This window comes from Toxorhynchites rutilus, chromosome 2 (assembly GCF_029784135.1).
Source record: "Toxorhynchites rutilus septentrionalis strain SRP chromosome 2, ASM2978413v1, whole genome shotgun sequence".
In the NCBI taxonomy this organism is placed as follows: domain Eukaryota; kingdom Metazoa; phylum Arthropoda; class Insecta; order Diptera; family Culicidae; genus Toxorhynchites; species Toxorhynchites rutilus.
The window spans coordinates 34,942,825-34,966,138 of record NC_073745.1 but is presented as its reverse complement, the minus strand read 5'-3'; the positions used below and the strand labels follow the sequence as shown (position 1 = coordinate 34,966,138).

General features: G+C 34.4%; 1 protein-coding gene across 3 annotated transcripts in view; it reads left to right on the top strand.

Moving 5' to 3' along the window:
- Positions 1-23,314, top strand: part of LOC129764990 (mucin-2) — a 200,914-nt gene that overhangs the window by 78,696 nt on the left and 98,904 nt on the right. For all 3 annotated transcript variants that reach the window (XM_055764709.1, XM_055764708.1, XM_055764707.1), the window contains exon 3: positions 12,368-12,744. In XM_055764709.1, the coding sequence (XP_055620684.1) occupies positions 12,702-12,744 (43 nt within the window). In that variant the 5' untranslated portion in view covers positions 12,368-12,701. The remainder of the gene's footprint in view (positions 1-12,367; positions 12,745-23,314) is intronic.

Sequence of the window (23,314 nt, the reverse complement as noted above, 5' to 3'; positions counted from 1 at the left end):
GCAGCTAGTATATATATATATATATATATATATATATATATATATATATATATATATATATATATATATATATATATATATATATATATATATACACCTTGCACTTTACCCCCACATTTCCTGTCAGCTAATCTCACTCCCCCTTTACACTAATTCCATTTGGACCTCTCAATAACTCGCGCAAATACGATATAACAATGCATACGTTCAGGCGTTTCTCACCGGCGCGTTTCCGCATAATTCCGCAGGCACCCATCGGCACACGAAATCGGCTGATGGAAATGCAGACAACTCAACGCGTGACGAAAGGGAAAACATTCTACATCACTAAATGGAAGATTTTAATTTCATTAAAAGCATTTTCATTATATGATAAAGCGTAACCAAAAATGTATAAAATGTTTGTCTAGATGTACAATTTTTTTTCAGTGTGAATGTTTCAGCCGTCGTTATGGCTGGTGTAATATGATTGGGCACCACTCTGAAAAACTCTGGCTTGAAGAATTGAATTATACCCGGCCCGGTCCTCAATTTGTCATATTTGTTGACTAGGTCCAAACAACCGACCACTGGCGGATGCAAGAGGGTAAACAGAGGCGCAAAAAAGTAACGCAAGTACCACTAGATGGAAGGATTGTTGAAATTATGTTCCGGTGATAACCATAAAACGTTGAAAAATTACATTTGTCCCTCCGCTGGCGGTCCTGTTGTCCTTCCGGTGGCTTCCCCATCAAATGGAATTGTTATTTTTGATTGAAAATCCGAGCCAGACAAGAAGGAAAAGTGAGCAGTAAAATGAGACGGAAATGTGTTGTTCAAACTCTCCTTTCAATGAGCAAGAGTTGATGTCTTCACGTTTTAGTGTTGAACTAATGAAAAAGTTGAAACAGCATTATCAATAGATGAAAATATGAATATTTCCCATCACGATATTACGATCAACAAGATTACAACTACAGTCAAAGCTCTCTATAGCGACAACTTTTATAGCGACAAATCTCTCTATAACGACATTTCCAAAGGTCCCTTCAAAATCGCATAGAAATTCTTTTCTTTATAGCGACATTTCTCTATAACGACCATTCCCTGTAGCGACACATTACCGCTCATACATATCATTCTCTATTGCGACAATTCTCAAGGTCACGCCAACAGTGCAATAATAATGAACTTGATTGAACTTAGTATATGACTATGAACGAAAATAGTCTATATTATGTTTTGTGAACGATTAAATGTTCGTGCGCAACTAATATTAATATTCGGATACTTTACAAAAACAGAGAAATTTAAATTTGAAACATCACTCAACTTGAACATATATTCAGACGCGATTCTGCTGACGGTACATTTTCATATATGTATTCAAAACTCTGCTGCACATAATTTTAAGCTGTACCATATCGTAAAGCGAAAGAGCAATGCAAAAAATAACTCTCGAAAGAGACGTGATCGCTTTGAAGCTCTTGTGATGCGCAATAGGAAACTAACTAAACGATACCGTGTGGGTAAAAAGGAATACAAAACAGATTAGTACCTGACGATGTAGTTGACAATGAAACTATAAGCACACCCTCTCAAAACCAGCTAGAAGATGCTTTCCAAACGATTTATGCTGGTTTATTAACTAGCAAAAAATTACCAAAGGACAGCTTTTCAAAATTTTTTGATTTAAAGAAAACTTTGTTGGGGGACAAATAAGCTGAATTTTGTGTCTTGTTTAATGTTTTGTTTCAATTTTTTCTGTTAATTCCTTCGTTAATAATATAATTGATTTGTTTCGCATGGACTTGAGCGTTTCTCTCTTTATAACGACATCCGGATTCTCTATAGCGACAGTTTTTATAGCGACATTTCTCTATAACGACGGTCCCTTGCGATGTCGCTATAGAGAGCTTTCACTGTATGTCCCTCACAAGTCATGTTTCCTTCCACATTTTCCCGCTTATTATCTTCCCTTGAAAACTCCCTAATCTTGAGCCTCGTTCAAGGGAATAAACAGTAAATTACAACCCGTGTGCGTCACACTTTTGCTACCTCCCAAAATCGCCTCCCAGAGAGCTCATTACGGCCATTTCATTCGCCCCATTATACCACTCTAAACGTGACTGAACTCAACCGCCGTGCCTGTGAAAACCCCATCAAACGATCATGTTTTGTCTTTTAGAATACTATCAAACCACCCCTGCCGGCTTTGATGGGCATCCCTTAATTGTTATGAGCACCCATTTAGGGTACTTCCACACACACACACACACACACACACACACACACACACACCCATCCATAGGAAAAACAATAATTTCAGTCTCATTTAGATCGGCGTATCTCTCGAGTTTCTTTCTCCTCTACCTGCGCGCTTCATGCTCCTAATTATTTAATTAGCAAAACCCCAAAAACTAACCAACTGCAATAACTATTACCGTAACAGGACACGAGAAGCGGTCATTCCGGCCAAACTCGTCCGAGACGTGTCTGTCGGATACTTCTGCCTCGGAGGGGGGGGAGGGGTTGGTCGAGACACTGGAAAACAGAGAAACCTGGGAATTTTTTTTATTAGCCACACCAAGCTTTGGGTTTGTTAGCCCTAGTGGCTTCTTCGAAGAGTGGTTTCCGGGCACAAAAACCACTAAACACTTTCAATGGAACCTATTAGCCTGGTTTTAATTGTTTGCGCTACTGTTGGGAGTGGTCCATCTCAAGCGTGACAGAGACAGTGGCTACGATGAAGGACTGTCCATGAAGTCACTGAAGAGTTTGCAAATTGGTTGAAAGTTTGATTTGATAATTCGGTCTCTGATGCCCTCCGGCTATAGCAATGAGGAAACTATTGTTCAATCTTTTTTCATGACATTAATAATACTAATAATAATCACTAGATAAACCGACCCCCAAATGAATAGTTATTTGACAAGAGAAGATCGGGATATAGTCTAGCACAGAGATTATCTAAAAATACTGTCTCCAGGGAACCAGAAAAACATGTCATTGAGATTTGCAAATCTTTTCTTCTTTTTTATTTGGACTTATTCAACAGGAACCGGTTAACTACATTTTTCAACATTCTGGAAATACATTAGCCCAGCATTGTCACAAAACTAAATATGTATGACATTTGGATGTAAATAATACATACTAGCATTGTGTCAACATTTTTCTTATGTTTGGTATTACTATCGGAAATAAGTTTCGAAGGAAGAGCTACGATTAGATTCTGTTTTAATATTGGTAAATCCGACACGCAGCATATTCTTCGATATATCTGATTAAAAGTTATATGAAATCACCAGCGAAAGTTATTGAAACGAAATGATGAATCATCAGACAATTGTTTGAGTGTTATTAGGCTGGGTTGAAAATATGTGTTGACAGACGACCAAAAAATCGATCAGATTAAGCATTGTAAAAGGACCTACTCAAGAACCTGTAAGATTGTGCTCTTAAAAAATCAAGTTTTAGACAACGATTATTACCGGCAGTAAAACTCGCCATTTTAAATATTTTTCTGAACTGGGATCTGTCATAAAATGCACATAAGCGCATACAATGTATCTTTTGAGAGAATTGGTTAGTAAAACTATAAGATACTATATTGTGAATATGTAATCGTAAATGCACTTCGGTCTTCCGATCGTTGTATGAAGAAAATTTTTAATTTAATTTTCAATGATAAAGAGGTAAACCCGCTGGAGTAAAAATGCTTAAGCTATCTCTTCTTCCGTAGACACAAACTCTTTATATCTCTCCATCTTATCAATAATATACTCGACCTGATGTTCGAAAGATTGGAAATATTCTCCACAGAATTCCCCAAAATTGCTAATATAAAAGATATTTGATTGAAGACATATATAAGTCAGAACCTCACCTATCGGATTCTAAAGCAAACTCAAATTTAAAGGTTTGTGCAGTTGAGTTATTAACTCAATAAAAAGTTGATGAAGAGAAATCGATCAAATCACTTACACCCCTTTCATTCCCCTATTGGTTAGTAAAATTGTGCAAGCCTTGGTAGTAGAATGTCACAAATGCTCTCCAGCCTTCCGATTATTACCACTGTTGGATACAACAATTAATTATAAATTCGGTGAACCTCCCGACATCAACTATTTTGCTGCATAGGTAAAATCGTTTCGTCTTCAAACTTCACCAACCAATTCGCGTTGACGGCGGAATGGTGTCGACATCTGGATACGATATTAGTTTGTATGAGGTCAACTATTCTCTATCAGATTAGTCGACCCTAAGGCAGTTTTAAATTGCTAAAATTTGAATGAAATTTTTTTCTTTGCGTTATTTGCCTTCTATAAGTACGCTGTTCTGACCCCAATTTAAACTATTTTCTATCAATTTTCAGATATTCTCACCAAAACTTGCCATTATATATCAAAATTATCTTTAAACACAATTTGTGTATGATATTTTTTTACTACTTGCAAGCAAAAGTGATTTTAGTTTACCTAGAGTACTAATTTGGTTTGGTAAAAATAATTTTCATTCATAATTTTTATTTTAAAAGCACGTTCATTTCTTTTGCAAACCCATATTGTCATGCCTGCTCCCCCATTTCGTAATACGAAGCTCAATGCCGTCAACGCGGATACCAAAGGAATGAATCGAAGCTAGAAAGGAAAAGGGATAGAGAGGAGAAAACAATAAACAAAAAGGAAGTATTGTGACTATAGAGGATAGAATTTCAAAAGATAATAGAAGAAAAAGGTTTTATAGGAGTCACCAATCACCTAAAAGAAAGACCCCATCACTATTCATTTGGAAGCCTAGGAGGATAAACCGATTTTAATACCCAAAACCATATTTCCGAAATATTGTAAAATTATTGTAAATAAAGTAGTGAATTGTAGTTGAATTCTAAAAATAAAAATAAAATTGTGTAGTTAGGCGTTTGGAAGTGAACAAAGTGTTTTGCAAAATTAATTTACCATCCGAGTGATTGCGAGGGAGGAACCAGTCCACAGGGCAAGGGCTCTATACCTAGAGGAAACAACCACGTTAAAAGCTGTGTGAAAAGAAATCAATCTATATCTAGAAACTGGAATCTTAATACAAATCACTTGAAATTAAAAGATCCCTAGAAATAGAAGTTCGAATCCGAAACATGGGGATATGCTCATGATTCTCGAACAAAATTAATAACACTCCACCACGGAACATACTTCACGCGAAGGTAGGAAATGCTATCAGATAATAAGAAATCGATTATGATCTATATGAATAAAAATGTAAGACAAAATCAGTTGGTAAGCGGAAAACCCGAAGAAGGGATGGTCCGATTTTAGTCTTCTATATTTTGTTGTATTCGTCACTTTCCGTGGATCCATATAGTGGAGAGAAAAATCGGAAAATTTTCGGAAAACTCTGAAGGAAGGTCTGAAAATTCGGAAAATAGAATTCCCACATGTTCGAAAATTACATCATAATGAGCGTTGTTGGTCCATTCGATGTTTGCGCTATCGAAATTGATCTTTGTTCGTAAGTGGAAATGAATTTTAAGGCGAAATATCGCATTACCATATCTTATATCTATCTATCTAGGAATTTTTTTTTCAATATTTTTTTTCTGATAGATCAATGAATAATCTGTTTTGTGATGCTAAAACAATTTTTGTACCTTCAATCAATCCCGAAATACAGCTGGTTTTGTAATTCCGGATTCTAAATGAATCAAGCTTTAATCAACAGTACGAGGGGAAACATCATGAGAAAGGCTGGCTCGTCTTCTAATTAAAGTTATTCATTAACTTTACTAAAACAGCAACACAATAATGTATTATAGACTACGTTTGTGAGTACTTTATTATAATTCGATATAACGTACAATTCGATACAACGTACAATTTTAAAAGTGAAATGTACGTTATATCGAAGTTTACCTGTATAGCGGAGAGAAAAATCGGAAAATTGAATTCCCATATGTTCTACAATTAGCTAAACGTTGTTAGTCCATTTGATGTTGGCGCTAACGAAATTGATTTTTGTTCGAAAGTGGAAATGGATTTTCAGACGGAATAACGCATTCCTCTATCTTCTATCTATATAAACAAAAATGGAAGGCCAAATGTGTTGGTGGGCCCTAATGTACTCCATGCAACGGAGAAACATGTTATTTCCAAATGCTTGAAGAATCTTGAACTAGAATTGTGTCTGAAAATAATTTTATATTATAAAGAAGAATTTTTGTAGAAGTATTAGACAATTTATAGCAAACAAAAATTGTTAAGAGTCAAAAGGTAATCAATCAATGAAGAGTTCAGTGATTGGACTCACTAACGTTCACTTAGTAAGAAAACGTGAATGTTTGAAGGTATTCAAATCAAAAAATCTATTTTGGGCGAGACGAAGTTCGTCGAGTCAGATAGTTATAAATAAATGTTAGTCTGTATTAAAAAAATAAAATTATGATACAATATAATGTAATAATATAAATAAAAATACTTCCAACATGAATTTTAAAATAATGAGATGAAGATAATCTATCATTGTTATGATTTACAACTAGGAATAGTAACAGATATAACAAAAAATATTGAAAAGGAAATGAGAATGTAAATAGAAAAAAATTAACCAATAAAATAATATAACAAAAAAATTCTGTAAGATATAAAACAAAAATGTAAATTATAATAGAAATTGAAAAATGAAAAATGAATTGAGTGTGATAGAAGAAAAATATGAAACAAAGGTACAGCTAGATACAGTAGTAATGGAATCGCATTTGGAAATTTTATGAAAAAACATAAATAAAATGGCATTGGAAATTTTAATTATAAGACGAATATGAATAAGAACTAGAAAATGAAGAGAGAATAGAAATATCCATGAAAATAGGAAATAAAAGAAATTGAAACGAGGATAAAATCAATGATGAGAATATAAATTAGATGAAAAATAAAAACAAATATAGGAAAAAATATATACACGGAAATAATGATAACAAAAATACAATTCAATTATAATCAATATTGATATATTCAGCAGAATAATTTCAAAAATATAAATGAAAATAGCCAAAGAATAACCATTTTACCATTGAACAAGAGATATGGAAATAGAAAAACAATAACAGAACTAGAAACAAAACTTGGAATTGAATTGGAGATATAAGTGACAACAGTTATAAAATAGGAAATAGAATTAAATAGGAATGTAGAAGAATACAACAAAAGCAATATATATTGAAAATGGAAGCGAAAAAGTAAATGGAGATAGAAATCATTAAGATAAATATAATCAAAAATAGAAACGGAAAAGAAAACAGCAAAAGGAATTAATATGGAGAACAAGAAATTTAAGTATTGATTTCTTTCAGTCCTATGTTCATGATAATGGAACAGAAAATGAAAAAAAAACACAAGATCAGAAACTATATCTTTTATGATCTTGTTTTTTTTCATTTTCAATTCTTAAGTTCCTCGCTGGAACTGAAATCAAAAATGTCCATTTTCAATTTTGTTACTCTTCCTATTTTCAATTTCAGTTTCACTGAAAATTTGAACTGAAAGATTTCTGAAATATAACAGCATAAATAGTACGAGTAATGAGAATATAACTGTTAATAGAACGGTAAATGAAAGTGCAACTGAATTTTTAAAAGAATGTTTATTCATTGAATTTTTCTAATAAGCTCAATTGATTTTTCCATTTGCCATTCTTGTTTCTATTTCCGTTGTCTTTGTTTCAATTCAATGAAATTTTTGATTAATTGTTTTCATTAATTTCTATTTAGATTTACATTCTCATCCACATTCCATCTATTTTTGTTATTTCCATTGATATTCCTATTTTAAATTCCATTTGTTCAGTTTTGCATTGCTATAACTATGTTCCTATCTAATTTTTATTTGATTTTTTTTTTCTAAATCTAATTCCATATGCATTTACAGTTTCATTCTAATTTCATTTTTCATTTCTGATGCTATTACTTTTTTATTTAGATTAAAATTTTTATAATGTTTTGGTTCAAATTTCCATTTTAATTTTTTTCATCTATTCAAGGATCCTACAATTTTCTTCTCTATTCTCATCATTATTTTTATATCTGTTTCTGAATATAAACACCATTCCATTTCGGAATCTTTGTTCAATTCCAATTTTACGTCTACTAGTATTTCTGTTTTATTAGAGATTTCCCTTTTCGGTTCTTTTTTATTTTTTGTTTACATTTGCCTTCCAACTTCGACCTCCATTTTATTCTAATTTGACATTGATTTAATTCCTTTTCCCTTTTTCGATTTTGATTAATTGTTTCATTTTTATTTCTATTTCATTTTCTTATTTCTATTATTTGATTTTTTCGATACATGTTTTTCTACTTAGACTATTTTGGCATTTGCCTGACGAGACCGAAACATCAATATTTTAATCTATAACCTCAGGCTCAGTTGGATATTTGTGCTGAAAGATGACTAAAAATCGTTCAAATTAGGTATTGTAAGCTGCATTACTCGAGAACCTGTAAGATTGTGATAGAAGAAAAAAATGGAATAAAAGTAAGACTAGATACAGTACTAATGGAATCGCAATTGGAAATGTTATGGAAAAAGAAAATTTAAATGCCATTGCAAATATAGATCATTAGGAAAATAAATAAAAAATAGAAAAGAGAGAAGGAGAAAAAGGAATACTCATGGAATGGAGACAAAAATTGGATTGAACAGAGAATACAAATGATGATGAGAAAATAGATACAAATAAAAAAAAACAAATATAGCAACTCTTATTATATGGAAATAATAATAGCAATAAACAATCCAATTAAAATAATAAGGAATAAAGGAATAAAACTGAAAAACAAGAAACTGGAGAATTGAGTTCTTTCAGCCCTATGTTCATGATAATGGAATAGAAAACGAAAAAAAAAGACCAGGAAAAGATATAGAGGTACTACTGAAAACGAAAATGTACATTTTTTTTGTTACTCTTTCTATTTCCAATTTCAGTTTCACTGGAAATTTGAACAGAAAGATTGATGAAATATAAACAGCAAAAATAACACGTGTAATGGGGAAACAAATGATAACAGATCTGTAAAAACGGAAGTGCACCTGAATTTGAAAAATAAAATTTTATATTATTTAATTTGATTTATCTATTAAACTTAATTCATTTTTCCATTTTCCATTCATGTTTCTATTATTCCAGAGAAATTTTGATTGAATATTTTCATTGATTTCTATTTCGATTTACATTCTTATCTGCATTCCTTTTCTTTTTTATCCATTTTCGAAACCTGTTGCTCGATTTTACTTTTCTATTTATATTTCCATATCTACTTTTAATTATATTTTCTTTTCCAAATCCAATTCTATTTCTATTTACATTTCCATTCAAATTTCATTGCTGATGCTATTTCTTTTATTGTTTATACTGAAATTTTAACAATTTTTTGTTTCAAATTTCCATTTTAATTATTTTTTTTATATTTAAGGCTTCTACAATTTTCTTTTCATCATTATTTTTTTTCATGTTTCTAAATATAAACTTCGTTCTATTTCGGATTTTTTGTTCAATTCCAATTTTACGACTATTAGTCGTTAGATGGATTTATTAGAGATTTCTCTTCTCGGTTTATTATTTTTTTATTCCAATTTCTACCTCTATGAGATTGTTTTCAGTTTTACGAATTTTACAACTCTCCGTTATAATTTTCTTCTCCATTTCAATTTCTATAATTTATACTGTTTACTAATTTGGTAGTTATTAAAATCCTTTTTCAATTTTCCATTTTTATTTCTATTTCAATTGCTTTATTCGAACTTTTTTTCTACTTAGACTATTTTGGCGTTTGCCTGACGAGGCCGACCCATCAACATTTCAACATTTGAGCCTATGAACTTATAAACCATATGAATAATACCTATCTAATTGATCGTGGTTGACTCGAGATAAGGTTTACAATAAATATTTCGATTGTTACGAAAATAGAAAAAGACAACAATATTGGTGTTACGGTTACAGAAGAAAATTCGAGAACATCACAATTCCAGAAAATTCTAGAGAACACATATTTTACTGTCGAGAGTTTTCCTTTTCTTTCGAGTGATTCTTTGGTTCGCGATGAGTCATACAGAAGATATATATTATAATACATAATGCATGATGCAATCTCAATAGAACGTGATGCAATTCTCCAGCACACAGCGCGAAGGAAATTTCTAGAATCAGGCTTCAATAGATAGCAACCGTATATGTGTATAATGTGTATATAATGTAAATAGAAAACATATTGCATCGCGATGGTAAATAGGCTTATATGCATCGTTAGGAGAGAAAGAGAAGGAAGACAGCAAAAAAACTTCTCCTGTGTATATTTTCAGTCCAGCAATAAGCATAGGCCTTTTATGGTACTAACTTGTGCTCGACTAATATTCGCAGAATCATAAACACGCTTCCACAAAGTGAATTAATCGTACGTGGGGTTAGCACCACGAGTTCAACGCTAACAATCGGGAATTAAATTTCAAAAAATTAAGTGAAAATGAAAATGTAATAAAAATAGAAATCAACGATATAATGATCAAATCATTGATCAAAAATTGAATATAGTAATATGGAGGAGTTTAGCGAAATGGATAATCTCTTCAAAATGAATGAGAATAAAACAAAATTCTAAATTAAAGGAACACTGGGAAAAAGGGACAGCAAAAGGAGTTGTAAATGGAATTGAAAAAGAAATTATATGTTGAATTGAAGAGGAATCAAAACTGAAAATGAAATTGCCCAGTTTCTTTTTTGAATAAGATGTGAAATTAAAATTAGAAATGGAAATAGGTTATAAAAACATGGCTAGAATACTTAGTATTAGATTGAAGAAGTTTATGAAAATGAAAATTACACATCGAAGAAGAAATGAAAATGTGAATAAAAGCAGAAATCAACAACAACAAAAATTAAAAATTGAAATTTGAGAGAGAAAATAGAATAGCAAAAGAAATACTTTAAAACAAACATATAGAATAGATAAACGAAATTTGAAAATGAAAATTTTACTATGGAAATGGGACTGAAAAGGAAATGGAATTGAAAACGAAATTACTGATAGACATGGAGTTAAAAAATTTGAAAAAGAACTAGAACAGAAATAGCAAACGAAGTGCAACTGAAAATGAAAATTGAATTGCTCATTTTTATTTCTGTTACACGTTTGATTTCCAATTCCTAGCGGAGCATAATTTTCTTAATACTAAAATGCTCACAACTCTTCGAGAAATGTACGAGAAATTTAACGGAGAAATTTATTCAGTTTTATCAGTTTGATTCTGACTTCGGTATGGCTTGTGGAAATCGTAGATGTTTCAGATATTCTGAGAGTATAGAATTTCATTAAAATTTTTGTTATTTCCAGAATTCATAATGATAATGGGCTTATAACCAAGCCCTAATAAAACGAAACAATGGATGAACTTTATTGGAATTATTTCTAAAATGTCGAATAATGAAAAGGGGTTCATCTCATTTGTTCCCCTGCATCTGCATCTCATGATTTCGTGTTACTTCACAATTTAGCCAATGAAAAATATATATTTAATGTCTGAAAAATCACAAAACAATGATTGACTGCAGGTGACCGACATCCCCGTTTGATTATGCATCGGTAGCGGTCAGTGAGGGCAGTACCATTTCTCACGGCTTTCGTTGCATAATCCAACGATTCAACCCCCGTCGGCAGTTCGATGAAATTAACCTTAATTTCTTACACCGAGTACTTACTTCTCACATCACGAAAGCAGCCGGTCGAAAGTGATCAATGGTCATTCGAAGGTAATTAACTTTCTTGTCTTATCATCAACTCCGATCGTCGGTTGATTCGACGATTGAGTCAGCGTTTTTTTTTCTGTTCAGTGGTGAGAGGTCAACTGTTACTGCATCTAGTAACAATTTCCCGCTTTCCAAAATTATTCGTTTTGATACTTTTCGAGGTAGTGACAACATAACACAAACGAAAGTAAAAATGGAGCCCCCGCACGTGTTTCTCGCACGCCATCGCGAGATGCCAGCGAAATGCAACTTATTTTTTCACTATCAATCAGGACCTAAACGTAGCGCCACACCAGCTAAAACACCGTCAATTATCCGCAATCTGTCCGTCAGAATGGGCAACCTCGTGTCGGGGAATCACAGGAGAAAAACGATTTTAATTAGCTGTGGGATTGGACACAGAGCCCCGGCGATCAGTTTAATGGTTTGTCGCTAATTGCCCCTACACGGTTTGAATTGTGATTGGGTTGATTGGGACATTTTCCCGACATGTGTGTCGATGAATGCTTTCAAATTAGTTATTTCTGTTATCTATTCCTTCACCGAGTGAAATAAATGTTAATCAACAATTTGTTCTCTGTTCTGTTTTCAGATAACACACACCGAACCGTCTCGCAACGAAAAAAAGTCACCCATCGAACGAGAGTTTTTTTTTTGCTGCGCAACAAAATAAAAACAAACCACAGAAACGCCTTTGCGACGCAACCGACGTGACATCGTGAGAACAGTCCGAGTCGTCATAGTTCGCTTCGGGTTGAACTGGAAAGCAAGAAATTGAATGATGCTCCTTCGGTAGTGTCTTCGAGTAGAGAAAAAAGACAGTGATTTGAAAGTGACTCAAACGTGATTTGAAGAAAGAATTGCAACTATTTAGTGAAGAACGGTTTGTGATAGTTTACTGACATCAGCGCATTCCCACGTTCAAAATGAGGCTCCGCATGGAGATACTGCTGTGCGTCTTGCTTAACGGTGAGTATTATAATGATAAAAAAAAAGACGGGTGGGTAATGTCAGGGACATAACCGGAGTGACGTAGGACTATACAAAGGGGACAGCTTTTGTTTAAATATATATTTTAAATATATTGTTTTATTTTCTTCTCCTACGTGAATACCTACCTATCCACCTGAAAAATGGATTAGTTTACTGTTTACTCTTTATGAATATGTTGATGGTTCTGAAAAGAACCTTTGGTGTTGTGTTTTTGTTATCACTCGATATTCCCATCTTGTTCGGTTAAACCTTCCTGTTTAGCTATTGCGTTTGCCACTCGCCATAGCTTTCACAGTTGGAAAATTTCTTCCCATCCAGCTTGTGACATATTGTTCAGTAAATTACACTTAATGCGACGTGCCGGAGAAACACTTTGCCACTCACTGAAACTAATTGTTGCCTTGATGAGCGCCGAACCGAAGCTGCTCTGTTCTTGATGCGGGTTTTCTGATTGTCGCGAGCAGCTTTGCAAGCCAACTCGAGCACTCCGACGGCCGAAACTCTATAATCGCTGTTAGGTATACTGGTGCTCCGGCACCAATCCGTTCGGCCTAGTTACCCTTGCGGAGCAATCAGTGAATGCGACCAACAGGGAACTGGAGACCTGCACGGTTCGAGTGAGACTTTGCTTTTCCCTTAACTTGTCCTCCTTTGTTACGTCCACGATGCCGATGCCGTACAACCACACGAGTTTACGGTTTGAAAGAAAATAAGATATTTTTTTGGGGTCCGCGTGTCTTATACTCTAGCGGTACACACTCACAGGATAGAGACAAATCGGCAGACTCAGCCAGAGGGGCGAGTCCAACGAGACGAACGAATGAGCGTTAAAAGGCAGCGATGGCAAAAAAAATACATTCATTATGATTTGTTCGCTCGTTGGATTCACATGCAGGCTAAAAAGGGTACTTTTCACGATCACAAAATTATCTTCAATCTAAAGAGTTTATTGTTTTGTTATCTCTCGATATCCCCATCTTGTTCGGCTAAACCTTTCTGTTTAGCGATTGCGTTTACCACTCGCCACAGCTTTCACAGTTGGAGAATTTCTTCCCATCCAGTTTTGTGACATGTTGTACAGTAAATTACATTCAATGCGACGTGCCGAAGCGCCACTCAGTGTCGCATTGGAGGCGATTTTAACCTGTAATTGAACATTTGCGATGACAGTGGTTCAGTGTCGACTTTCAATGTGGGGTCATAATTTGGATCTCTATATTTACAAAAATGTCCAACTAAATAAGTCGCATTACATGTCCGTCCAATTATCTAAATGTCGAACTAATTGTAAATTACTGTACTTTCAATCTGGAAACAATTTAAGAATTGGTGAAAATTGAATAATCAGGAAAGTCCCCAACTATCAATAAGCTCAGAACAACTGCCAAATTCACATACTCATCAGATCCTGGCAAAAAAATTATAAAAAATCAATTTGTGTTTTATTATTATTTTGGATAATGTTTTAGAAAGCATTGAACTGTATTTCCTAAACTCTTTTTTGGAAGGCGCCTTGTTTTATAGAATGGTTCCAATTTAGAAAACTTAGTACTCGTGGTTTTGAAAAAAAACCATTTCGAACGCCCTCGATGCCGCCTTGTTCTGGATTTGCCACCAAAGCAGTTTGTATGAAGAACAAACTTTTTTCTTCTGCTACCTGATGTCGTTTTGCGATTGCGTTTGCCACTCGCCACTCGCTGCAACTGCCTGTTGTCTTGATGCCCACCGAACCGAATGTGTTCTGTTCCGAATGCGGGGTTTCTTATCGTCGCGAGCAACTTTGCCAGCTAACTCGATAACTTCGGCGGCCGAAACTATATAACGCCGGCTAGGTGGACTGGTGCACTGGTACTAACGCGCTCGGCCTAGCTACCCTTGCGGGGAACTCCAGATCAACACGCTTTCCCTTCACTTTTCCTCCTTTACCATGCCCAGACATGGCTGCTTGTGTTGGTTTATTGATGTGATGTGATGCGAAACGATGTGGTGTACGGTTTGAATGAGAATGATCGTTACGGCAGCGGAGCGGGGTTTTTAAACTGACTGGCTGGCTCGAGAATTACGCATGTATGAGACTGCGACCAACGTTTCGTTCATTTTTTTCTTTTTCCTTTCCAATCGTGCTTCATTCTATTTGGCTGCTGCTCTGGTTGCCCGTTTTGGTCGGTACGATTTGAGGAGCACAAAATGGACCAATCAAAAATGGGCACATAGTGCATTTTGACAATGCTTGATATTTCACAATTATTCAATTATTTATCTCAAGAAAAATGAAATGTTATTCGTTATGATAGATGCGTAGATATATTTCCTATCAATTGATGCAAAAACCTTTCCGATCTATTGAGAAATGCTCGAGTTATAAGCGTTCCAAATCTTGCATTTTTTCCTACTTGTTCAGTGCCTAGATTTCCATTTCACCCCCTATATCTTCCGGTTAGACGTAGTCCTACGTCAAAAATAATAATACAGGTATCACATCCAAAGCACCAATAATTAAGCTGAAAAATAAAGAAAGGAATTGTTAAAATGGATATTGTCAGCGTGAATATTTTAAGTACGATTATTTCTACCACACATGCCTGGAAAATGCGTATAAAGCAGAACAACGACTAAGACCCAACAACAGAATTAAATGCGATTAAATTGATAATGTTGTTTGAATTGATGAGATTTACAAAAAAAAAATGTAACTCTAAACTTCGTTTTCATGTAGAAGAAGACATACTCGTGTTTGACTGGTAGGTCAAACCAACGGGTGAGAAACCTGAATATCGGGCCCTATTCCAGAAAACGAGACGATCAGACGAGCGCTCGTCTCGTTTGTTTTCATATTCCAGAAGCCGAGCTCGACTAAAAACAGACCAGTAGCTCGTCTGGATCGACGACCGTATGACCGCGCCTGTCGATGAATCAGTCGAATCGTCTAGTTTGTTTGATGTGTTTGTTCACCTTGTTCAATCGAAATCGACTTTTACACTCTTAAATTCGTTCGCCTTGTCGCGAAACAATGGTCAAAATAAGTCATCCGTATTTGTGGTTCAATTTACTCTCTATCTGATCGGCATAAATCCGGAAATAATTCTAAATTGTTGAAATTTGAATGAACATTATTATATAATATGATAGTGTCTCGCAAGTGAATTTATTATTCCTCGCACCGCTTTTGTTGATTGTGTAGTAAGAATTGCAGTCGTTCAATCTCTACCTTCGCGTATATGTCGACCATAAATTGTTGGCACAGCTTACGATATCTTGAAATGGCGTTTCTTGACCATGTCAAATCACCATATGATGAACATAAAAATCCTTCGAGCGCGTCCTCTGTTTGTTTCGTCGCATGTTCATAAATATTAAATCAAAATGAGAAATGATGTTCATAATGAATTAAGTCTCTGTGACGGGGTCTCATTGGTCTAATGTTTATGCAAGAGATTTTTCGTTAAAGAAACCCTTCTGACTTGCACTGTAGTCACGCGTATTCTTGAGCTTGCCACTCCAGAATACATTCAAGGCGTATTGTTCGTCATAGAAATCTCAACTATTTACTAATAAAAATGACGCAAGTAGGACTACGTTGAGAAGGCAAACCTTGGGAACGTTAGTGCCATTGAAGAAGAACATAGCGAGGGTCGTATGAACGGTGTGTGTCAACGATGAATTCCAGATTATTGTTTTTTCTTCGCATTAAATTTCTCGTGTCACCGTGCTATCATGATTCCAGCAGCGCTTGTGCTTTGGATCTACACACGTGCTCTCCAGCTGATGTTTTATCAGGGTTGATGGCAATAGCGTGATTGTCATTTTGTAATCCGAGCAAATGTGATTTGAAGAATTTCGATAACTCATTGTGCTCATTCAAAAAGGCTTCCAGATCGTCGGAGATGCTCCCTGCTTTAGATGAATTGATGCTACTTGTGCATTTGTGGATGTTCAATGAAGCGGGCGTTACGCCATCAGTCATTGAACAACTTAAATGAATTCGTTCTGTTGAAAAAACGAACAACGGTTAAATTATTAGAATATTTTTGACACAAAAATAATAAAATCGCAATTAAAAATAGGGAATTGGGGTCAAAATTTAAGGTTATATGTATGGTATGAAGTCAAATTTTTGAAAAAAAAATATCCAGATCTTTTTTTTCTGCCACCCTATACGGTATTCCACCCTATTCGGTATTAAATGTATGGTATTCGGTATCCTACCGGTATTATATATAGTTTACAACCTATTCTCATACCTACCAAGTATTTTGAGTATAATTTTGTTCTAAACTTTTATGATGACTTTTTATGAGATGTAAGGATAGTTTTTTATCCATATTCAATTTCTGTTTATCGGCTTTAACTTCCATAATCAGTATCACCTATACCTATTGCTACCGAGACCCGTCAAATTGACGGATCGGGCAATTTCAAAGTTTAAAACAATCTATGCATCATCCATGGAATAGTGGACATCAATACGTATTTGCATTCAATTAGACATGCAATTTCGTGCAGTATACGCACAACAGTTGTCCGATATGTTTGAAGTTCGGAGAAGCTAGGAAATTTAGACTGTAAACAATAGAGAAAGTATGATCACTCTATGATAACAAAATTGTTATAAAAGAGTAAATAAAGCTTCCCCACAGGATGATATTGAATAGGAGACTAACTGAGAGTAAAAGACAGATTCTTTTCTCTTTGAGTTTGCAAAATAGAATAGAATTGTGTGGCTAAAGTGGTCAAAGATAACATGGCTCATGACTCTACAAAACTCTACAAATCAGATAATATTATTCTGACAATTTATAAAAGTAAACCTCGCAAAAAGTACTGATTCTTAGCTCTTAGCATAGATCGGTAAAAATAGATTCCAATAGAAAACAAATACCTGAAATTGTATCGTTTTACAATAAAACCAAGTTTGGAGTAGATGTAGTTGACCAGATGACACGCTAATATAGCGTAAAAGCAGGGTCTCGTAGATGGCCATTACAAGTGTCCTACAATATTTTAGACTTGGCAGCAATCAACTCGTGGATTTTATACAAAGAGACTTGTGATGGCAACATAACCAGGAATTAATTTTTGTTTCAATTGGCAGAAAAACTTTGCAATGAATATTCAGAGAACAAGCTTCCTCCAAAAAACAATCAAACAAAGCAATGGATTGTACTACAGAAAACTCAACTATGAGACCTCAAGAACAGAAATCTTGCCAAATACAATTGTGCAACAAAAACAGAGCGATGTATACTTGCAATACATGCAACGAATACGTTTGTGGCAAGTGTTCATCCAGAATAACATGTTCTTGTAAGTCATGTTCTTGTAGACATATAAATATAAATATAAACCGTTTTTGTTTATTTTTTTATTATAAACATATAAAGTGTTATATTAAATGTTGTTTTTGTCAAATCACATTCTTTTATTAACATAAACTCAATAAAGTCAAAAAATACAACAAAAGCGCTTATCAGAAATCCGTCAATTTGACGGGTGCGGTAGAACTAGGTATACATCAAACGTCGGTAGTTCTAGTGTTAAGGATAGTGATCGTTTCATCTTCACAAGGACGAGGAAAAATTAGTTGAAAATAACTATTTGATGGCCGATTAACATCGAACAAGTCATCAGAAAGGATGGCCTTACCAAAGAATTTAACTTGAAAGCGTGAGATATATTTAAGAAAAAAAATTACGCTTGTAATAAACGAAATCAAAAATGGATTAATTGTTTTTTGTTGAAAAAAAAAAAGATATCGTGGCATCAATTATCTTGCGTCCGATAAATTTTCAACAAAACGACAAAATATTAAGCATGAGTTTTGAAGCAGAGTGCAGAGGAAATTGCAATAACTCTACTGCCAACTCACCAGAAGTGCATCGATGGAAACAATGAGATATTTGAAGTCTGGACAGTCAAAATCATATTCGAAAACATGAAAGAAATTTCACCATCATAGCCGCATTCCGTGCATACCTCTTTTAAGAATGATGGGTTTTTAATTGATGAACTACATTCTGTCAAATACATACCGGGAAGAAAATGCTTTATTTATGATCTAAACTTATATTTATATGAACAATCCAGTTATCTAAACACTATTTATAGCTGTATTCAGGAATCGCCTTCCCGCAGCGAATTCGTTCTAATGTTTTCAATGTTGTCAAAATCGGTCCCACGAAGCGATAATTTGAGTTTCGTAAATAGAAAAAGTCACATTAATGTCTCGGCACCTGCAATAATGCGTTGGATGAACATGAGATGAGAATTTAATTATTCAAACATGTCTTCAGCCATTTGATCGCGATGAATTTGTTGAAGAAAATTGAGCTCTTTTGGCAAGGGAGATTATCTGATTGAAGTTAAAAATCAGAACATCTGACTCAGCTGAGTTCATGGCCAAAATATTGTCATTCTTTGTCCGGAAAGCACTGAACTATTACAGCACAAACATATACCTAAAATGAAATCGAAGCGACAGTATGGTTGTTACATTTGGTAAATAAATACGTCCTTACTTAGGCCAGCTATCAAAGCGTACAAAAAATAGTTGAATTAGATAAAATCGCGAAATAGGCGAATAAGGTCTAAAATTCATGCAAAAAAATGGGTGGGTTATATCTATGATACAACCGCAAGGTTGACGTGGGACTACCTTAGCTCAGCAATCATTTGTTCGTATTGATTAAATTTTTGATTGAATGAAACAATTTCCGAACTCAATTCAATACAATATATTTGCTTTGTGAGTGAAAAGATTGAATAAATGCCATGTAACGTCAATTTATGTATTGTGATAGATTATGTTCTTCGTTACAAATAAATATAATGAAATTCTTTTTACGTTTGGTATGATGCCTAGGACGGATGCAGAAGTACTCCCGGCTTGCACGAATCAACAACTGCAACTTCTACTTTTTATACTATAGAGGCTTTAAACTTGAAAGTTTATTCGCCTCTAGTGTCTGCACGATTTTCCCAGGTTCCTAAGTTTAAAAGACCGTGTTAAGGAAACATATTCTAGTCTGCACCAAGGCAAGTGAGTACAAAAGTATTCGCAGTTTGCATTTATTTGCAAAGCCGATTTTTCCAGACATCTTGGTTTTGAAGTCTGTGTTGGGCAAACAAATTTCAATCGGAACAAAAATGCCCCCGGCTTGCGTGTATTTGCAATGCCAATTTCCCCAGACACCTTGGTTCTGAAGTCCCCGCTCCATGGATTTGAAGTCTGTGTGAGTCGGAACAAAAATACCCCCGACTTTAATGTATTTGCAATGCCAATTTCTCCAACACTGCTTGGCTTTGATGGCTGTGTTGGGGAAACCGTAAATCGGGCCAATCAAAACGAGGCAGTTAGAGCCTCTAGATAGCGCTTAACATTTTACAGTAATTCAATTGTTTATATAATGAAAAATAACATTTCATTAATTGCGATAGATGCGTAGAAATATTCCCTATTAATTGATGCAAACATCTTACCGATCCAGTAAGAAATGTTCGAGTTATAAGCGTCCTGAAGCTTTCATGTTTTCCTGCATGTTCTGTGTTTAGGTTTTCATTTCACCCCCCATATACTCCGGTTAGACGTAGTCCCACGTCAAAAAAAAATCCGTACAGCTACGACCTTTTCAAAAACAATGCATGTAAACAATCGAGCATCGGTCACAACACAAACAGCATATGTTGCATCATAAAAGTGTGCGTTTCAGATGTAGAAACGATAAAATCTTGAAAAACTTATCGTTTTCAGATATATTATGATTTTAATCTTCATTCTCATAAAAAAAATGACAATTTCCCATAAAAAAAAACCCAGTTGCAGCCCGCCAAATGATCTTGGATCTGAAAAATGCATGTAAAAGAATACGTGAAGCAAAGCTTACAGACCGTCACCATCGCATAATTCTGCGGTAAACCAATGCACAATGGTCCAGGAGATACATTTGAGTGGAAATTAGCATTTAGAGCTCGACAGTTATTCTCTAGACATAAACGGTCTTCGAAAAAGCGCTCATTTTCATGTTATCAAAAATAGGGTGACTAAAATTGTTGTTGATATAAAAAATATAACTTATATTTATAGATAGAAGGTAAACATAGTTCAACAATGTTGTAGTCCCAGTTATTTGAGACATCTTTGTGGAACAAAGTTTTATTCTATCTCTTGAAATTATCGATACATTTTTTTTAAGTTGCGTTAGGGTCACCATAAAAAACTGTTTTTTTGCTCTTACTTTGATATTTTAAATTCTACATACAAAATGTCTTGACAAAACTTTTCGAGCTTACTAATACAAACATTTTGCGATGCAGAACTTGTTAATATCTCAACTCAACTCAAAGTTATTGATATTTCTAACCCAAAGAATACGCTCTCTTCAATTGCTTGCCATTGTTTCTGGGGCAAACATAAAAACATGTTTGTTGACGGAATTTGAAAAAAAAAAATTCCACTCTATATAATATGTGATTTTCGAAGATATGTTATTTTTTGTATTTGAGTAAATTAAAATTGAAATCATGAGTTTTTGGGTGAAAACCCATCAATAACTTTGATCAGGATTAATATATTGACGAATCGCAAAATGTTGGTATTGATAAGCTCTAAAAGTCGCACCAAGACAATTTGTATATAGAAATATAAATGTTAGAGTATAAAACCGGGTGACCATGAAAAAGCGGGTTATTTTTTCAAACTATTATATTTCAAATTCTACATCAAAACTGTCTTCGTACGACTTTTGACGTGGGACTACGTCTAACCGGAGTATATGGGGGGTAAAATGAAAACCTAAACATAGAACATGCAGGAAGAAATGCAAGATTCCGAATGCTTATAACTTGAACATTTCTTACTGGATCGGAAAGATGTTTGCATCAATTGATACGGAATATTTCTACGCTTCTATCGCAATGATTAAAATGTTATTTTTTATTAGATAAACAATTGAACAACTGTAAAATGTTGAGCGTTATCTAAACGCCCTAACTACCTTGTTTTGATTGGTCCGATTCACGGTTTCCCCAACACAGCCATCAAAACCCAGCAGCCTTAGGAAAATCGGCATTGCAAACACATGAAAGTATGGGGACTTTTGTTCGCACCGCAATGTGTTCCCTAACACAGACTTCAAAACCAAGCAGCGTTAGAGAAATCAGCATTGCAAATACGTGAAAGTCGGGGGTATTTTTGCTCCGACTGAAATGTGTTTCCCTAACGCAGACTTCAGAACCAAGGTGTCTGAGGAAATTGGTACTGTATATTCATGCAGGTCAGGGGTATTTTTGTTCCGACTGAATTGTATTTACCTAATAAAGACTTCTAAACCAAGGTGTCTGGGGAAATCGGCGTTGCAAATACATGCAAATCGGGGTCATTTTTGTTTTGACTGAAATGTGTTTGCCTAACATAGACATCAAAACCAAGATGTCATCATACCAAACGTAAACGGACCGTCATTGAATTTACTTGTAACGAAGAACATAATCTATTGCATGAATTGACCTTACATGACATTATACAATCTTTTTACTCACAAAGCAAATATATTGAATTCAATTGAATTCGGAAATTGTTTCATTCAATCAAAATTTTAATCAATACAAACAAATGATTGCTAAGCTAAGGTAGTCCCACGTCAAATCTAAAAGTCCTTTGAGGACAGTTTGTATGTAGAATTTGAAATATAAAAATTAGAGCAAAAAAGCAATTTTTCTCATGGTGACACTTACTTAATCTAGAAAAAAGGCGCTATATCGATTATTTCAAGAGATAGAAAAAAAACTTTGTTATACGAAAATATCTCAAATAACTGCGACTACAACATTGTTGAACTATGTTTACCTCTATCTATAAAGATAAGAAAGTTATATATTTTTTATTTCATCAACAATTTTGGTCACCCTATTTTTGATAACATAAAAATGAGCGCTCTATTATATGTAATAACTTTGTCGAGTTTTTATCTAGAAAAAAACAGTCAAGCTCTAAATGTTAGTTTCCACTTAAATGCATCTCCTGGACCATTGTGTAATGTAAACCAATTAAATTCCAGAGGTGAGTACTCTTAAGCTTGCGCCAACATCAACGTTAGCCCTCAAACATTACGGAAGCGTTTGAAATATGCCCAGAATTACGCGGTTAAACCTGAGCAGTTCTGATGAAACGTGATGGCCCTGGGAACCTGACATTCACTGAATCTACTATGGATCGATTCGTGTATTTGAAAATTTTGAATATGCATTTGAAGCAAGATTGGTAGAATAGGGCCATTGGTCCATCTTTCAGCCAGTTCAAGATAATGATCCGAACATTACCGAGCATAAAAATATTTAACTTATTCTTAACGACACTGTAAACAAACTAATTGACAGATCTAGCTAAAAATTGACATTTAGGCCAGTGACAGTATTACAAACTTAAAAAAAAATTAAAATGTTCAGCGGAAAGATTTCATATCACAAATTCCTGGATTGTTTGACAGATTGTATCTCCATTTTTGAAATACAGTAGAATCTCGATTATCCGCAAGCGGATGATCCGAGAAAA